This window comes from Neofelis nebulosa, chromosome 12 (genome assembly GCF_028018385.1).
Source record: "Neofelis nebulosa isolate mNeoNeb1 chromosome 12, mNeoNeb1.pri, whole genome shotgun sequence".
Classification (NCBI taxonomy): domain Eukaryota; kingdom Metazoa; phylum Chordata; class Mammalia; order Carnivora; family Felidae; genus Neofelis; species Neofelis nebulosa.
This window is the reverse complement of record NC_080793.1, coordinates 82,410,102-82,427,656: the sequence shown is the minus strand read 5'-3', so window position 1 is coordinate 82,427,656 and position 17,555 is coordinate 82,410,102. Positions and strand designations below refer to the sequence as shown.

The 17,555-nt window shown below is 45.1% G+C and overlaps 1 protein-coding gene and 1 long non-coding RNA gene across 12 annotated transcripts in view; one reads left to right on the top strand and one right to left on the bottom strand.

The window, feature by feature from the left end:
- Window positions 1–328: 328 nt before the first annotated feature.
- Window positions 329–17,555, bottom strand: part of TRPM3 (transient receptor potential cation channel subfamily M member 3) — a 796,659-nt gene continuing 779,432 nt past the window's right edge. For 9 of the 11 annotated variants that reach the window (XM_058695709.1, XM_058695711.1, XM_058695713.1 and 6 more), the window contains 4 exons: window positions 12,893–13,043; window positions 12,565–12,764; window positions 10,542–10,674; window positions 329–2,482 (listed from right to left, as the gene is read on the bottom strand). In XM_058695709.1, coding sequence (XP_058551692.1) covers window positions 1,030–2,482; window positions 10,542–10,674; window positions 12,565–12,764; window positions 12,893–13,043 — 1,937 coding nt within the window. In that variant the 3' untranslated portion in view covers window positions 329–1,029. The remainder of the gene's footprint in view (window positions 2,483–10,541; window positions 10,675–12,564; window positions 12,765–12,892; window positions 13,044–17,555) is intronic. The other 2 variants (XM_058695718.1, XM_058695719.1) reach the window with 1 other exon arrangement.
- On the top strand, window positions 2,994–13,241 carry LOC131492081 (uncharacterized). Its single transcript, XR_009251833.1, has 4 exons — window positions 2,994–3,322; window positions 4,203–4,328; window positions 6,349–6,486; window positions 13,158–13,241. It is a non-coding gene; the product is annotated as an uncharacterized LOC131492081 (long non-coding RNA).

Sequence of the window (17,555 nt, the reverse complement as noted above, 5' to 3'; positions counted from 1 at the left end):
AGACATGGCAGAGTCATGCAAATGATGACAGCCACACAGCAGCATGGCACATGACACTAATGGCGAGAATACAACAGTATACCATATGGCAATTTTAGGTGAGTTCTGCCCACTATTTTTGTTTTCCTTTGAGTTCACTATCACATATTCAGTGAGTGGCTTCCTTGACGATGGGTGAGGTACAAAATAAATTAAAAAATATAAAGTTATTTAATTACATTCATCCTGAGCTTGCTTGACTATACTCGAATGCCCACTGCATATAATAAACCACTTGACACTTGTGTTTAGCCTCAATTCTTCTTTCATTTCGATTGCAATACAAAAAGGCATTTCTTTTCCCTTTATTTGCTTCAAAAAAGATAAACAGTTGTGGCACCAGAAGTGAATATATAAGAGACAGGCGAACTATGACTGTTACCTTGTGTTTTCTTTATAATGATCAATTACAGAAGTGTTGGCATGAGAAGGAGTTGGGACGTTAGGTAGAACTGCTTGCTGCCGGCTTATACTGAATAAAAAGGATGCTCTTCATCAGTCACCAGTGATGGAGCCAATGTGAAAAGAAAACAGAATTGAAGTTTAGAATATCTCATTTGTATGCTGGCTACTTTATTTTATCTTAGTTTGCAACTTAGCCCTGTATCCTAAAACTCTTGATCATGGTCAGAATTGGAAAGATGCCTCCTGGCATGGAGAATGCTTGAAGCCCCTTCATTCCCAGAGCTCATGGCTTTCAGAAGTGACTACTGACACACATTCATCTCAACCCTGCTCCTCCCTCTGTCCCCTCCCTGCCCATCAAGTGGGAGCATGACTTAAAGCTCCTGTGTTTGGCACTGGGCCAGACCAAAGGCTTTCTCGATCGGTGGCCCCGAAGTCACCTTTGAGTTAACACCTCCCGAGGCATTGCTTGTTTTGCTCAGCTAAGAATAAAGCAGGGATGTGTCAAGGAAGGGGAACAGGTAGAGTTCGGGGAGGATTTTAGGGCTGGATTCTTGAGCCTCCTGCAATGCGTATTAGGGAGGTTTAGGTGTGCTTGCTTTCAAAGCTGTGGAAGGCGGACATTCTGGACAGTCTCCTCATGGACAGGCTGTCCCCTCGTCCCTCTGGCTTGGAGGACTTACTCCTCTGGAAGGGATTGCGCAGGCTTGCTGTGTTCCGCTGCCTGTCGAGTTTGTCACTGATGGAGAAGCTCTTCCTGGTGTGTGCATATGGCGCACTTGGCTCCTCTGCCGAGTAGCTGTTGGCGCGCTCTATCTTGGGAACTGTGATGTTATTGGACACGGTTCTGTCTGAGTTATCACCCTCCTGGGAAGGTATCGCGATGGTGGCTCTTCGGCCTCTGGCCTCGTTCTCCTCACTGTCAGAGCTGGGGTGGCTCAGTTCTGCTTCTCGCTCAGGATGGCAGCAAGATGAATCCTCTACTTTGCCTCCAAGACCTCCGGGGAAGGTGGCCCTGTCAGCAATCGCTTGAGGGGCATTGACACATCTTGTGTCAATACAGTCTGTAATACTTGTGTATTCCGCTGTTTTCATGGGTACCCCGAAGTTGGCATAATAGCTCCTCGAAGGAGAAAACATAAAGCTATGAGATTTCACCATGGGGGCCTCTTCTAGAAGAAAGGGTGTGGTGGCTATGTAGCGGCTACTTTTGGAACGCTCGATGCTCTGGTACATTGGAGGGTCAGTGTCCCAGGGGTTTTGGCATTCTGGGAGGTGGGTATAGTCTGAAGAAAAAGATCTAGTGTCCATGGAGGTGATGTCCTCAAAATCAATGCTCCGGCTCGGAGGTCTGTCTGTGGGTGCAAGGGTTGCATAGGCACTGGTTGAAGGAGCCGTGGAAGGTGCCGTAGCCGAAAAGCTTGGCTCGCCTAGCCCGAGGATGTTCATGGAATTGTCCAGAGGGTCTATATCACAGTGGAGTTCATCCATGGCAGAGACATAGATGTCTATACACGAGGACGGTCTTCTGGAGTCTGGAACAATGGCCAAGGTGTTTGCAGGGGCTGCAGGAGCTTTGGGTTCTTTTGCTACAGAGTGGGAACTAGTAGCCCGGTGGAGGCTCAGGGACCTTTCTTTAAAAAGACTTTCCAACTTTTCTATACCACCTTTGTCTTTCATATTGACTGAATAGAAAGAATGGCTTCGCATACGGGGCATTAGGGTTGGAGAAGTTGGGGACATGGTCTCCTCACCTGCAGGGTCTATACTCTCTTGGAGCTTGAAGGTATTTCCTTCCTGGCTGTTGAAGCTGCTTTGGCGCACGATGTAGGCGGCATCCGTACAGTCCGACGAGGTCCGGGAGCGGATTTTGTTGGACTCAGCCCGCTCCAGACCTGTCAGGCGCTCCAGGGCCGTGGCCATGCGCCCAATGAGGTCCTCGAGCTGCGCCAGCCGGATGTCCACGGTCTGGAGTGAGGCCTTCATGCAGTGCTCTCTCTCGTTGACTTCCTCCAGCCGCATGGACATGTTCTCCACCCTGGGCAAGAAACAGAATGAGGGTCACTCAAGGCCGGGTTCCTCTCTAGAGAATCTAAATCTTTTTGAGCTGGAAGAGGCTTTAGAGATGATCTAAGCTAGTGGTATTTATCTAGCAAACCCCTTTTCCCTCAGTAAAATTTAACGCACGATCCCAATAAACACCAAAGCTGAGCAGTTCTTATTGGAGTGGAGTGGGGCCAAAGCGCCTCATGACTTAGTTGTGACTTGGGGCAGGGTTTAATAACCTAAGCAAGGCTTAGGGCGTTGGCTTAGTCAGCACCGAAATGAGAATGGTGTGTCTTGATGACTTTGCTCAGAACCGTGCAATACGGTTTGAGAATGCAGCTATTCTCACTGCAGAGCACGCCTAAGGCTTATAGCATGGACTGGGATTATTTTTATTTTGCATTACAGACGATTTTTAACATCTATTTATTTTTGAGAGAGAGAGAGAGAAAGAGAGCACGAGCGGGGGAAGGGCAGAGAGAGGGAGGGAGACCCAGTCTGAAGCAGGCTCCAGGCTCTGAGCTGTCAGCACAGAGCCTGACGTGGGGCTCGAACCCACAAACTGAGATCATGACCTGAGCCAAAGTCGGACGCTTAACTGACTGAACCACCCAGGCACCCCTTATTTTGCATTTATATGATAATCTCTTCTTGTTGTTGCTGTTCACAATAATCTTTTCAAAATTTAGGGCCTCCATAGGAATTGGTACGGTCCTGTCACTGAGGCACCTGGCGTTGATCTAACCCAATCCTTTCTTTAATAAAGGGAAAGCAAACATTAAGAAATTTAACCAAGATTATGTAATTTGTAGTAAACCTGGAGCATCTATCCGTAAGTCAATTACCCAACTCCTCTCTCTCTCTCTCCGTGTCTCTCTGGATAGCTGATCATAGATACCTTATATTACAGTTATTTCTAGATGTCTTGACCTTCCCCACTGGAAATTCCTAAGGGCATGATCTGTCTCATATTCCTTTTTCCATTCCTGGGCTGCTAGGTGTCAATAAAGGTTCACTGAGTCAATCATGGTTATGAACTTGATTTCGTTTGTTTAATAGGCTGCCTGGACATTTTTTTACAAAGACAGAGGCCACGTATTTAAAATAAAATTGTGCCATATTTTTCTGGGATTGACGGGAAAAGGGCAAACCAGAGCCAAGCTTTGGTTTGAGCTCCAACTTTCACTTGTAAATGCCCAAAGGCAAAACTTTTGGAGACTCGAAATGAGATCCACTCACAACTTTTCTGGAGAGGATAAAGATAAAGATACTTTTCCAAAACTCCCAATGTGCACAGTAAACCACGCGACCGCTGACCCTTAAAGAAACATGTCTGCATGTATAAGATGTGCTTTACAGACAATGGTGGCAATTGGAGCTGGGTCCCCCCAGCTGTTGTGATGGTGGCGAAGGGGGATGGGGATGGTAGCAGGGGTGGCATGTTAACAGTAGCGACACCTCAATCAGAGAAGAATACATTTCAGTGCCATGAGGTACAAGAGGCACGTGGCTTCCCTTTCTGAGGATCTGTAGGCTTGCAAAACCAACCAACCGATGAACCAGTCAAACAAACAAACAAACAAACAAAACCCTCTTCTGGCCAGAGTGGGGGTGTGTGTGATTCTCCTGCCTTGGGTCACATCTCTGCCTCTTTCAGCAACAGCTGGCCCCACTCCAACTCACCTCACCCATTCTGCTCTCTTATCTTTCAGGTTGCCTTCACCCAGCCCAAGGCTCTGGACTGCCCCCCTGAGCCCTGCTTTAGAGACATCCTCCTGATGCTCCATACCCAACCCAGCACTTCCCGGGGCCCACGAACAGTCTGCCACCATGCCCAGGTGTCTGCCTTAAAAGACTTGAAAATCTAGCGATTGCGAAGCTGGCAAACTCAATGCTAATCACTCAGTTAACACAGCTGATTCAGAAGGAAACTACCACTTTACCCTGTATCACTTCATTTTGTGATATAAACACAGCTTGAGAAACAAACTTACTTACAATAACAAGTTTGTGTGTCTTATAGACTTCCAATTCACTTGGTCACCATCTAGCCTATGCAGTTTGGTTTTGCAAGTACTGCGATTTCCTGTTTTGCAATGCAATAAGCTTTGAGCGAGTGGATAAAATACTTCCTCATTAAAGTCAGGAGCAGGAGACATGCACTTTTTTGGTAGAATGGGACTTTCCATTTTGGATACTCTAGGTACTGGAGTGTTTTAGTGTTGGCAGAGTAACAAAAGACAGGACCGTTTCCCTCCTCCTCTTTGTTTCCCTGGAGCCTGGTGTATACAACAAGGCGGGTATGGAAAGAGATAAAGATGCTCTTTTAGCCTAACTGCTTGGGATCACTGGGCTGAGCCCTGTGAAGGGTCTCCCTGCCCTGTGGGGAGCTCCCTCCCTGTATCCCACCTCTCTTCAGCCCGAGGATCCAACACTGCAGAGAGAAGTATCAGATAAGAGGCAGAGCTAAGGCACCATGAAGCAATGGAAGAGTCAGGAGCTGGCTATGGACAGTAAACCGGACACAGAAACTAAGGAGCCCAAGGGGATGGGAAGAAGAGAGGTGGTAGGAGGAAGGGGGAAGAAGGCAAGCAGAGAAGTGCCTGGGGGAACATCGAGAGTCAAGAAAAAGAAGCATGGCCCCAGGAATGGAATAGTTGGAGGTAGTGAGGAAGACAGCTAGAACAGGGCCAAGGAGCTATTCTTCACCAAAGTTCTCCTTGGTAGGCTCTCCTGTAGGCTCTGAGGTGTTTTGGAATGTAGTACTTGGTGGGGTGGGGGTGGGGAGAATGGACGGTTTCATCCATTTTCTTCCAGATTTCTGGATGTGTTTAACCACGTAACTGTATGATCATTTAAGTCATGAATATAACTGTAGGGGTGGAGTATAGGAGTTATAAAAGAATAAAAGATCTTAGAGTTAAACTCCTATATGTTTGTTCCATAAACAGAGTGCTTCCCTTAATCTTAAAAAACAAAATTTTTTTTTTTTTGAAAAGCAATTGTAAATGGGTGTGCATCACAGATATAAATACGTTTGAGGACCAAGCCAAGAGTTTTGGGTCATGATTGTAGTCACTAGTTGCTGACCCTGGTCAAACCACTCAGGAGAGAAAAAGGAGGTAACAATGGTAAGAATTTATGGATCAAGAGGAACGCTTAAGACAGACACAGGAAGTGATGAAGCAGGAGAAAAAAGTTGGGGAAGGAAGATGCTGTGTGGGGAGAACACTTTATTTTTCTTTCCTTCTTTTGCGTTGCTGGGCCTTTCATGGCTTCTTCAGAGTAACTTGGGAGGCAAGCACATTAGCAACACGATGTGGTCCTGGAAAGATGTGAGGTCACTCCTGCCTCTGGATGCCCAAGAAAGTGACAGCCAGGATCCCACCAGAGGAAATTCCTAACTCGATAGGTTGGGGGAAATCCCAGCTAAGAGGACAACTAGGCTCTAACGGCCAGTATGATGAAGAAAAGAAAGGACATTCCAAAGAAGATCCTAATGGCGCAGAAAATTTCAGCCTCAATACGCAATTTCTTAAGAACTGTTATTTTCTACAAATTCATTTTCTTTCCTGATAACTTCAAAATGTGGCTAAAGGAAAAGTAGTGAAAGGAAAAAAGAGGCTTGGCAGGCCATGCCTGTTTTAAATCTCAAATATTCCCTGGATAGCTAGCAGCAGGATGGCTATAGGATGGAGGGCAAAAGCAATCCCATTATCACAGGAACCAATCAGAGGGCCTCTTGTCGGGGAAAGGGCAGACTTGTACAGGGTTTCAAATGCAAGGGGATGACACAGAACAGATAAAGTGAACTCTTGCTTATCCACAGACTGACATCTAATTTGTGACTTATTTAAGTCTTTTAGAGTCACCTCCCCTTCCCTTTGGTCCAATTATCCTTCTCATGATCCTGGGAAGAAAAAAGGGGAGAAATTGAAATCCAGCTCAATCATGGAGATACCAAAGATCAGCACTGGAAAAAGATAGGGCTGGGAGGTGAGTGAGGCTCATCTTTTTTGGCTTACCCTGTTTTTTGATTATTCATATATCCTAAGTTATTCTTGTCTTCCTTTGTTATGAAAATCAGAAGTGGAATACACTATTCATAGTCACATGACTATTCCTGTTTTTGGATCTAGGCAAAGTGACGAAAGGGCACAAACCCTTTGGTTGGGGAAAGATAAGGTTAGATAAATGACACCAGCGACCATGTATATTCTAGTTTGCTTCAACTGTTACTGGAGAGAAATTCAAATGCAACTTCTTCTGACAAGTGGAACTTGAGGGAGGGGAGGAAGGCGTTGGGGAGGATGATCTGGAAGCTGGAAGTCAGGGGTCAGAGAACTCAATGCCTATGGCATTGTATGAGGACAGAAGCTGGGACTCAGTGGCAGCAGAGAGCATGCCCAGTCCAGGGCATTCAGCATGGATTTTCACAATCACTGTAAGCCTTACCCAACAACCCTCTGCGTGCAGGTGTGTCCAAGTCACCAGTTTGCAAGCCCTGCTTTAAATGAGTGAAAGGAACCAGAAAAAAAAAAGTTCCAGCTGTGATCACCAGAAAACGTAGGTAACTCTTAAGAACCAAGGGGAAATTAACAAGAAAAGCCAGGAGACTGGAGATAGCAAAATGTTTTTCTGATATTAAAAGTTCCCAAATTCTAGGAATTATGAAAGCTTGACATAAATTCTAGGCACTACTTATGGAATAGCTCAGGAGTATGTAATTAAGCAGATGTTTTGAGTACTTTGAAAAGATAGGGCTCATTTACAGGAGACTTTATGGGCTCAATATTAATCTTGTCTTGATAATCTAGACCAATACAGTAACACAGATGCATAATGTTAGTGATGGGGTATGTTGTGATTTTAGCATGGAGGTTGACATGCTGGGCTGACTGGAGAAATGTGGGTACCTGGCTGGTTGTTAACCAAACGAAAGATGGGTCAATATTGTGAAACATGGTATTTTTGGAGTCTTGGTTCTTTCTGTCTTGGTTTACCTGATGTGTGCTGGCCGGCATCTGACGAGCTATACTGAAGGCATAGCAAGTACATTTATCAAGCCAACAATGAGATAAAATGAATAGAATTATATATATATATTACGTGTATATACATGTATATATATGTGTATATGTTATATATATATATGGAAAAACAAGGTTTTTTTTTTTTCAGGAATCAGTTCCTATGAGGTTGTTAATTTTCAGAATCGGTTCCTGTAAAGGTGTTAATGATCTCCTGAATATTGTATTGCTCTCTTTAGATACCATTTGGGTACAAAAATATGACTTCAGAATGATGCATTTAAATTGACAATTATGGAAGGATCTTTGTATTTCTAAAAAAATTCATGCAAGTAAAACTTATATAAGTAAGTTATAGTTTACAGACAGCGGCAGGGTGAGTGGTATGGGGCTCAGAACATGAAGAAACCCTTTCCCCAAGTCTTTGATCCCAGCAGAACCAGCTCTGAGTTTTTCTGATTTCAAATCTCTGTATTGGGGCTGTCAAACATAACAGGAGAATTATATAATATCCTATATAGTTAACAGAATGTATGTAGTTAATTTATATAAATTAAACATATGTACCTATCTGAATGTGTGTATATTATCTTTTTATTTTTATCTATTATCTATAGATAATAGATTATTTATTATCTATTATCTATCTATTGAATGTAAATAGGACAGGAGATTTCACCTGCCACTCCACTCAGAAAGGATACGTCCCAGGGAATGTGTGAGACGGGTAATACGGATCCTCTATTTCCTTGGTTGATATCTGTTCTCTCATGTTTGTAGTGTTTCTGTTGTGCTGAGCACAATTCTAGTGTTAAAGATTTATTCTCCGGTACACTTACAAATGCAAAACAGCCACTGCCACCACCACCACCACCAAAAACCAAACCCCAAACAAACACAGACAGAAGCAACAGAAGGAGAATGAGGCCTGGGCTTAGATTCACTTCTCTGGCACCTGGGCTTGGTCATGAGGTTGTCCTGGTCCTCCAGGCCCCCCTTATTCCAGAAGGCCAGCTAATGCCTAAGACACAGGGAGGGGGTGCCTATGATCTGTCCTGGATTTCTGGGCATTGCTCACCTCGGTCATCGTCCTTGAGGGCTGGGCTTTGAAGCCACTCAGAGAGCAACAGGGTCTTGGGGAAGGAGTCTCCTGGAAATGCTTATAGCTGTGGGGTGAGGGGCTCAGGTGAAGGTGCTGTATAGTTCCTTCCTATTTTCATTGAAAGGAATTGGTGACATGGTTCCCAACATGTTCACATGTGCTGGCATCTGTACCCCTCATTCTAGTTCCCCAGAGAGGCAAAAGCTTCCTTGCATCTTAACCCTCCTTCCTCCTACCTTTCTGTGCCCCCAGGTCTGTGGCTTTTTGAGTTCAAAAAGCATTTCAAAATCTCCTCTACATATGCTTTGGAAATATGTTTGAGTAATGGGGAACGTGTCCCCACAGCACAATTTTCTGGAAACCACATGGCTATATGTCCATCAATAAAGTGTTTTCAAGGCCTTTGAATGACAGAGATTTCTAGATTTGCAGGTCCTTCCTCTGTTTGCCAGCATATCACTTCACATCATATCATCACAAAATGCTCTATTTTGCAATGACAGATGAGCATAAAATATGCTCACAGCTTTAAGCTTTGCTAATATTGGCTGAGTACCAATGGATACAATCACTCAGTGGCATGTGTATATATACCTACTTAGGTAGACTGCATACTTTAAAGACATGAAGAGCCAGAAACAGAAAAATGCCACTTATGTAATTTCCACAGAGCCACTAGAGAGTGTATGAAGTGGGTAAGCAGACAGAATGTCATTTCTCGAAAACTTGAGGTCACTGACTCATATCTTAGAGGTCTGAATCATATCAACTAAAATCATCAATATATTATGCCCTTTCCCACTATTTATAATAGTTGCATCTTCGTATTTCAATGCTTACAATCTAAAGTTACACCATACTTCGTAACAGTCTGCATGTTCTTTATAACAGTGGCTCCCAAATGCTGTGTTTTTAAGTTTATTTATTTACTGAGAGAGAGAGAGAGACAGTGAGAGAGAGAGAATGAGCAGGGGAGGGGGAGAGAGAGGAGAGAGAGAATCCCATGCAGGCTCCATGCTGTCAGTGTGGAGCTCGATGTGGGGCTTGATCTCACAAACCATGAGATCATGACCTGAGCTGAAAATCAAGAGTCAGATACTTCACCGACTGAGTCACCCAGGTGCCCACCCCAAATTCTGGGTTTTGAACGTGCTAGCCCAGAATGAAGTTTTTATTAGTCCACAGCAAAATGAGAAAAAGAAGGAACTATAAATTCATTTGCATGAAGCTAGGTTTATTAAACTTCACGGACTCTCCTCTTTGTATTTGGGGATTTTTTTTTCTTTATAGTCTTACTGGTCCACAAAACTGGCCAGTGAGATCTAAAAGTATATCACCCCTGGGTAGAAGAATCTGCTTTTACTCCTTTGCTTTTATCTTGTTCTATAAAAAGAATAAAACAAAAATAATTCTGAAAAAAAAAAAACCCTCATCCATTATTGTAACTAATTGGCAGATCTCTCATTGCCATTGATTCGGAAGGTGCTGAATACCCATATGTGCCAGATGCCAGGACTGTTCTCCTTCTCCCCAAAAGATGCCCACTGATCTACATGAAACATCAACCTGCTGGAAGCCCTTGAGTTGGCCTGGGTCTCACTTGGTTTGCATCTGGGCTGGAACGTTCCAATTCCTGGTCTGAAGCAACAAGCCCTGCCCTGTCCTAGCCTCAACAATCTCGTCTCCAGGAGGGCGGGTGCTACTGCCCCCTGGGGAAGTCCAGGAAGGGTCTGGAAGTCTGGAAGTTTGCTCTGTAGTTGCTTCCGACAATGTTCCACCCTCTCGTAAGCTTGACGATTTCTTGGACAATACAAATAAACACAAAGGGGTCTGTTTTGGAGGCTGGGCAAGCAAACACAGTGGATAAGTCACAGCATGACACAAAGCATCCCCAAGAGGCATGTGCCCATGGAACAGACCTTTCTGAAGTCACGCGTATCCTCTCATCATTGGACGAGTTGAATCGATCATCCTTTTCTCTGAAATACTCCTCTATGCACTGCTCTTCGAAATCATGTACTTTCTTGAGCTCATCATCAGTTATGAACAGTTCTGTGGAAAAAAGTGACAACAGGAGGATCAGCAATGACATCTAATCTGCGGGCCTAATGACTACTCTTCATTTCATCAAGGTTAAGAAAAGGAGCCTAGATTCTTCACTAAGTCTCAGGCTAAAGCCAAATCCAATAGGGCGACTCATATCATTGTCCTGTTTCTGTGCATTAGAGTCACGATGGAGCCCTAAAGTTCACCTGGGTATATCTGGTTTACTGCAGTGGCTGGTTAGAATTATACCCATTGTGAGGTTCAGAAAGTAGCTAAATCAAAGAAAATGGAGCTATGCAGGGAATGGAGGTTACTTACAAGTTCAGTTACTGGTCTGAGGAGTGTGGCAGACAAAGAATGTTCACTGGTCTTACTACAAGCCCATGGCAACCCCATTCCCTCTTTCCACCTGCCCACAAACGAGGCTGGAAAGCCAAACCCATACATTTCTCTGCTGCAGGGAGGGGTGGTGGATTGGGAAGAGGTTCCACTTTCCTGAGAAACTTTTCAGGTGTAGCTCCTTCTTTCTATATTTTCTCACCTTTCCTCCTCTTCCTGCCTTGAACATGAATGTGATGGCTGGAAGTACAGCAGCTATTCTGTAACCATGAGATAAGATAGGGCAAGAAGGAGTTGCTGAACTTAAAAGACAAGACTTGGGGTCTTTGACTTCAGGGAGCTATTGCTGAGTGATGGGCTATTACCTCTTTGCTTTGAGTTATGTCAGAAAAATAAAGCTTTATTGATTTGTGTTGTTAGCCTGGTTCTCTGTTAATATCAGGTAGGCTGATTCATAACTGATACAGCTGTATAAAGAGCCCAGTGGAAATTTGAACCTTTTCCCTCTAAGCTTTCTATGTGCCTAAATTTGTGTTTCTGGTAGAAATAGTGAATTCTGGAATTTTCACTTCCCTTCAACTCTGTAATTTTAATGTCTAGAAAGGAGTTGGGCATTGTTTTGTCAGAGAAGTTGTTAAAGGCTCCAGACTTAGAGAGAGTCAGTTGATGAGGTGGCTTTGGTTTAAACTTTAGAGCACTAACTAGTGTCACTGAGAGGTAATTCCTGGGTCACAATCCTAGAGGCTCTGGCTCAGTAGATTTAGTATAGGTAGTCTAATTGACACACTTTGAGAAACCACAGAAACTCGCTTGAATGGGGCTGGATTCCCAATAGTAATTAACTCTGGGTCGTACTAAGGGGGCATTTAGGAAATCTGCAGAAGCTATTATATTCAATGTATGGAGGCCGGAAGTGCTAAATTTTCTGCCATGTGTGGGACAATCCCATACACTGAAGAATTATTCCACCCCAAAGCCAACAGAACCTCCTTCTAGAAACACTGGGTAGTAGGTGGATGGTGAGGGGTTTTCTGTTATTCCTTTGACTAATAGAAAGCAGAGCAAATGGCCATAACCTCTAAGGCCTGGGGAATGTTTAAGCCCTGAAAAAAAAAAAAAAGATAGGTCCAGAAATGATAATGAAAAAAATCAGACTTAGTCAACTACAACCCAACTGAACCCATGTAATGATTCTTACATTATACCTAATGTAGCATTGGGAACATATCACTATGGTGCATATATTTTGTGGTGGGACCTCTGGCCAGTAAGAAGCTTAGAATCTATGGAGGTGCTAGAACAGCCCTGCCAGAGACTGGTTTTGTTCACTAAGAAAGATGGGAGGCTAAGATTGCTCCATTTCAGCCTCTAGTGTCCTCACACAGCACTGTTTCCCATAGAAACAGACCCTCCCACGCCTTCCCAAGTGTTCAGAGCTGCCCACAGTCTGCTGGACGCAGAAGGAACCAGGTGGGCACATGGTCCTACATGACCGTCTGCAGGATGTAGTAGGAGTTCCTGCTTTGAGGCTGCCCAGGGCTGTCCCCCGAAGCTTACTCAAGCCATAGTCCCTCTCATCTGGGTCGCTCTCATGTTTTCTCCATCGGCAACACAGATGCTGGAATATCATGGTCATGTGGCTAAAGATGATCAGAGGTGGGGGCAGAACTGGCCTCTCATGGAAGGTCATGATGAGCTGATACCTCTGAAACTTCCACACTTGGTTGGATATTGACTTCACCTCAAAAAATGTATTGCTGAAATAGAGATGGGAGAGAATCAAGAGAGAAACCCCACTCCTTTCTGAAGCCCCAGTGCCTGCCCCGCCCCCCCACCCCCCTGCTTCTCCCTCCACCCCATGTCCTCTAGGGAAGGACCCACTTACTTAAAGACGGCGATGAGCAGGTTGACCAGCAGGATGTTCGCCACTAACAGGTAGCAGGCCATGATGGCCGGTACAATCCAGGCTCCTGTCTTGCAGGGAGGCAGCTGGATTATTTTGCCATCCTCCCGTGTCTCATTCTGTCCACAGGGAGCTAAAGAAAGCAGCACAGGCAAGAAATGAGAAGCCGTGGCTATGTGATTTAAAAAAAAAAAAAGACTGATTTGAATGAGAGAAGTTTTTTTGTTTTTGTTTTTGTTTTTTTTAGATGGAGGAAAAATACAGCCATCTCAAAACAAACAGAAAAAAAATAAAAGAACTCTAAAAAAGCCAAAAGAGAGAAATGAAAGCGTGGCGAATATCTCAAGGGATACCAGACAGGAGCTGCTTCTGCCATCTCTCAAGTTGTCACGGGACCTGAAAGAGGTGACGCACCCCTGCTCGCCCACTCTGGCCCTTGCCCCCGACGGACACTTAGTAAAGGGCACTTGCTGTCATGAGGAAGCCTGGGGAGGGCTTTTCTGGGGACTGGCTGGGGGTGCAGAGTCTCACTGCCCCATCAAGTTACTTCCAAAATGTGCTGTGCAGGCTGCCGCCTACAGCTGTAACAACAGCAGCAGAAGGGCTATTGATTGGGAATTAACACACGGGTGGCAGTTAATCGCTGCAGGCAACAACTCCGGGGCTCTGAGTTAAGGATCTGCAGTCTCAGTGTGGTAGGAATAAAACAGGGCAGAGACGTGGGAAGTATTTCCTGGGCTGGTCGCTCAGTGCTTCTGATGGATGGTATTTCACCCAGGGTGGGGGTGGGAGGGCTGATGACAGGTGATGGGCCGGGACTCTGGAGCTCTTAGCTCCCTACTTTCTTCCAGGAGCATTTCCTTTCCAAAAATGTGCTTTTCAGGGCCCAGGGCACAGAACCCAACTGCACTGAATAAATGGGCAAATGGACAAAAAGTTCTGGAGTTGGGGGTGATGGGGAAGGTGACGTGTGGGGTTGGATGAGCGTGAGTAACGTGCTAATGAAGCCTGCTTGGGGTTTCCAGGTAAATTCAGGGGAAAAGCAAATCCCTGACAGAGCTCCTTAGTGCTGCACAGACAACATGGCCTGGGAGTGAGACCATGCCCTTAGGTGCCAAGGGGTAGGGGAGGTCCCCCTCCCTCTTTAGCTGCCATATGTTGGCTTTAGAACAGGGTCTATCTGGGGGCGCCTGGGTGGCTTAGTCAGTTAAGCATCAGACTGCTGATTTCAACTCAGGTCATGATCTCACAGTTCATGAGATCAAGCCCTGATTCGGGCTCTGAGCTGACAGCAGGGAGCCTGCTTGGGATTCTCTCTCTCTCTCTCTCTCTCTCTCTCTCTCTCTCTTCTCTGTCCCTCCTGTGCACATGCACTCTTTCTCTGTCTTGAAATAGATAAATAAACAAACATTAAAAAAAAAAAAAAGAACACAGTCTATTTGTAAAGAGGGGCAGGGCGTGCAGTAGTCTCTGTTGCCACAGGCAGCTTCTGAAGATCTGCCAGGAAGGTTTGCAAAGTTGACCCAGAATCTCAGCTGGAGTATCTGGCAAGGGGAGTCCTTTTCCTTCTCAAGAGCTACCGTTGCTACACTGTGTGCTCCATAGTGGTTCTCAACCCTGGCTGCACAGAGGAGCTTTAAAATACGCCAGTGCCCTGCTCCACCCCAGACACTTGAATCTGAATCTCCGAGGGGGGGTCCAGGTGTTGATATTTCTTATAAAGTTTCCCAGGAAATTCTCCAGTGCCCCTAAAGTGAGTCCAATGAGCTAGAATTAGGCTAGAAAGATTATATGATTTTTGACATGCCATCAAGTCCAAAATGCATGCTCTTAGCCTAAGAGGGTTTTACTAATGTTGAGACACCAAGACCCTGTTTTTAGGGCTGGAAAAGATGGCCAAAGTGCCTCATTCAGATCTGCCTGCAAGGTGATCATGTGTGGGAGTCAGGTGTGTTCAAACAGCCGGCATCATTATTATTATTGGTAGTTGTGGCACTAACCACCCAAGAGAGCCCTGCAGAAGGTCCTGTTCATTTACTCCCTTGGGAGGAGAACCCAGTGATGGAGGCCCCCACTGGCTCCACGAAGAAGTCCAAATTCTGAGAGTGGCTGGCCCAGGGTCATCTCTTGCCACTTCCCGCCCTTCCCTCACAGCACAAACTGGCATGAGTCTCTTGCAGTTCCTAGAAATGTCATGCTCTCCCTTCCGGTCAGCCATGCTTCTTTTGCTTTCAGAAGGCCCCTCTGAAACCTCCCTCTCTGTCCCATGCTCCACCTGGGTGAATCCTGTTTGGTTTTCAATGTTCACTTGGCCTTCTGGAGCCCACCCCAGCTCACTTTCTGCCCCCTTTCCAGCCAGGACTGGGGTAGGTATTGACAGGGACTCTGCCTGGCCAAACTCCACTCAGGCTGGTCTGGGCTCTTCATCAGCTAGCCCCCGACCTCTGTACCTTCCAGGCTTGTCTCTTCATTGCCACTTTCAGCAAGAATCCCGCTGAGTCAGTTCAGCCAGAATTCCCACCCCTCAGTATCTCATAACCGTCACTCTCTGATGAGTTTTCTCATCCTCCACCATCCCCCGGCTGATGTCTTGACCACCTAGCAGCCTGGTATGGCCAGAACCCCCTTAGCCTGGTATTTCCTGTTCGTGATTTTCCATCTTCTGACCCACACCCTGCTCCCAGCTATAGATTTCTAGTCTCCCTTGCTGCATTCAGAATTGGGCACGATCTCTTTCCTATCACAAAACTGCATCGTAGTAGCCCTCCACTCCCTCGAATAAAGTCTTTCTTGCCATCTTCCTCAGGAAACGCTGACCCTAGTTCTTCATCTGGGATCCTCCAAAGTGAAGGGTGGTAGAGACTGGGGATATATATACGTGCGGGGAAGAGCACAGCGTGTGTCAGCCTCGGTGCTGGGCACTTCACATTGGCCACTGCATTTAAGCTTCCCCGCAGCTCCATAAAAAATGTATTCTCTTGCCTTCATGGTTGGGAAAACATGTACCAAGGGGTGACATATCTTACCCAAGATCAAATAGCTAACAAGCCGTAATACCAGAACCCTTCAAACATTCATCCAAAAAAGAGTGACTTCTTGTTACATGCCAGTGGACCTGCTACAGGAGAGGCAGTTACGGATGAAGCAGAAGTGAGTCCTGTCTTCTCTCCGACCCCAGAGCCTGTATGTACTCTGATGGATCTCATGTGGCCTTTCCAATGTAGTAATGCATAATGATAAGAGTGACCACCTATTACATGCTTAAATATAAGGCCCTGGGGCATCTGGGTGGCTCAGTTGGTTAAGCGTCCAACTCTTGATATGGGCTCAGGTCACAATCTCACGGTTTGTGAGATCGAGTCCTGCATAGGGCTCTTTGCTGGTGCTCAGTGCCTGCTTGGGATTCTCTCTCTGTTCCTCCCCTGCTTACTGGCTCTCTGTCTCTCTCTCTCCAAATTAAAAAAAAAAAAAGGCCCTGTGCTATGAGCTTTACTTATATTGCCTTATTTTAATATTGACAATATCTTGACACAATAGATATTCTTATCCCCATTTTACAGAACTGAGGTTCAGAAAGCTTTAGTACCTCCATCAGGATCTCAGAGACAGAACAGTCAGGAGGTCCATGAAAGCCTTCTTACTACAAAGTTTCCTCTGTGCTTCTGAAGAAAGAGCCAACACAAGGTTGAGGGGAATCTTTCATTTATGAGCAAATGTAGGGGCAAGCTGATAGGCATCTGAATTTTTCTTGTTTCCATCAACATGAATAATGGCTTGAGCTGTTCAGATGAGGTAACAAATGTACAGAACACTAAAATTCAGAATGTGGAGAAAGAGATTTGATTCATACTATGGGTATCAGGTGTAGGCACCCATGTCACAAAGATTAAGATGCATGCCCTTTTGATTTCCTCCTATAATATATGGGGAAGAGAAACATCTTTTTAAAGGCACATAACACCTTTTCCCCAAAGAGTAAGAGAAATTTAAAATGAAACACTAGGCAGTGTTTGATATAATCAGCATCTTCCTTAAAAATATGTTGAAGAAGAATATTTCTTGAAGATTGTCCCTTCCCCTCCTGTCTGAAGAAGCGTCTCAAAAGCTTATTCCAGATCATAGGCAATGGAATAAAGAGCTTAGTTGAGTATATGACTACATTTATCCTATTTTTTTTAAAGCAAGGATTTTCAACTAAAAATCCATTTTGAAAAGATAACAGGACAAAGAGGATTTCTCCACCTTCTTTTGAAAATCCATATAGTTTGCTGGAGGATTTAGAATTCCATTAGCACAGCCCCTGTGGCTTACTCCAAGAATGAACTAGATTTAGATGGCTGTGCTCTTGGCCTTTTCTGACACAACAGGTTTTTGTTTGTTTGTTTTGTTTTGTTTCAGAAGGACAACTGGAGATGCCTCCCTTCCCTTCGTATGGTTACATCTTTCTAGAAGGTTCCTGATCTAAAAGTCTTTGACGGTGGTGGAGGCAGGCAGAGGTTTTCTTCATGGGAGTGTGAGGCACTTTCCATGCCTTCCAGTAGGCTACCATCTATGTCTTCTAGAAGCGGAGGACCGCAAGAGCAGAGGTCATTGAAAACCAGGGAAGCTCCAGCATTGTGGCGTCCAAATACCATCCTCCAGGTCT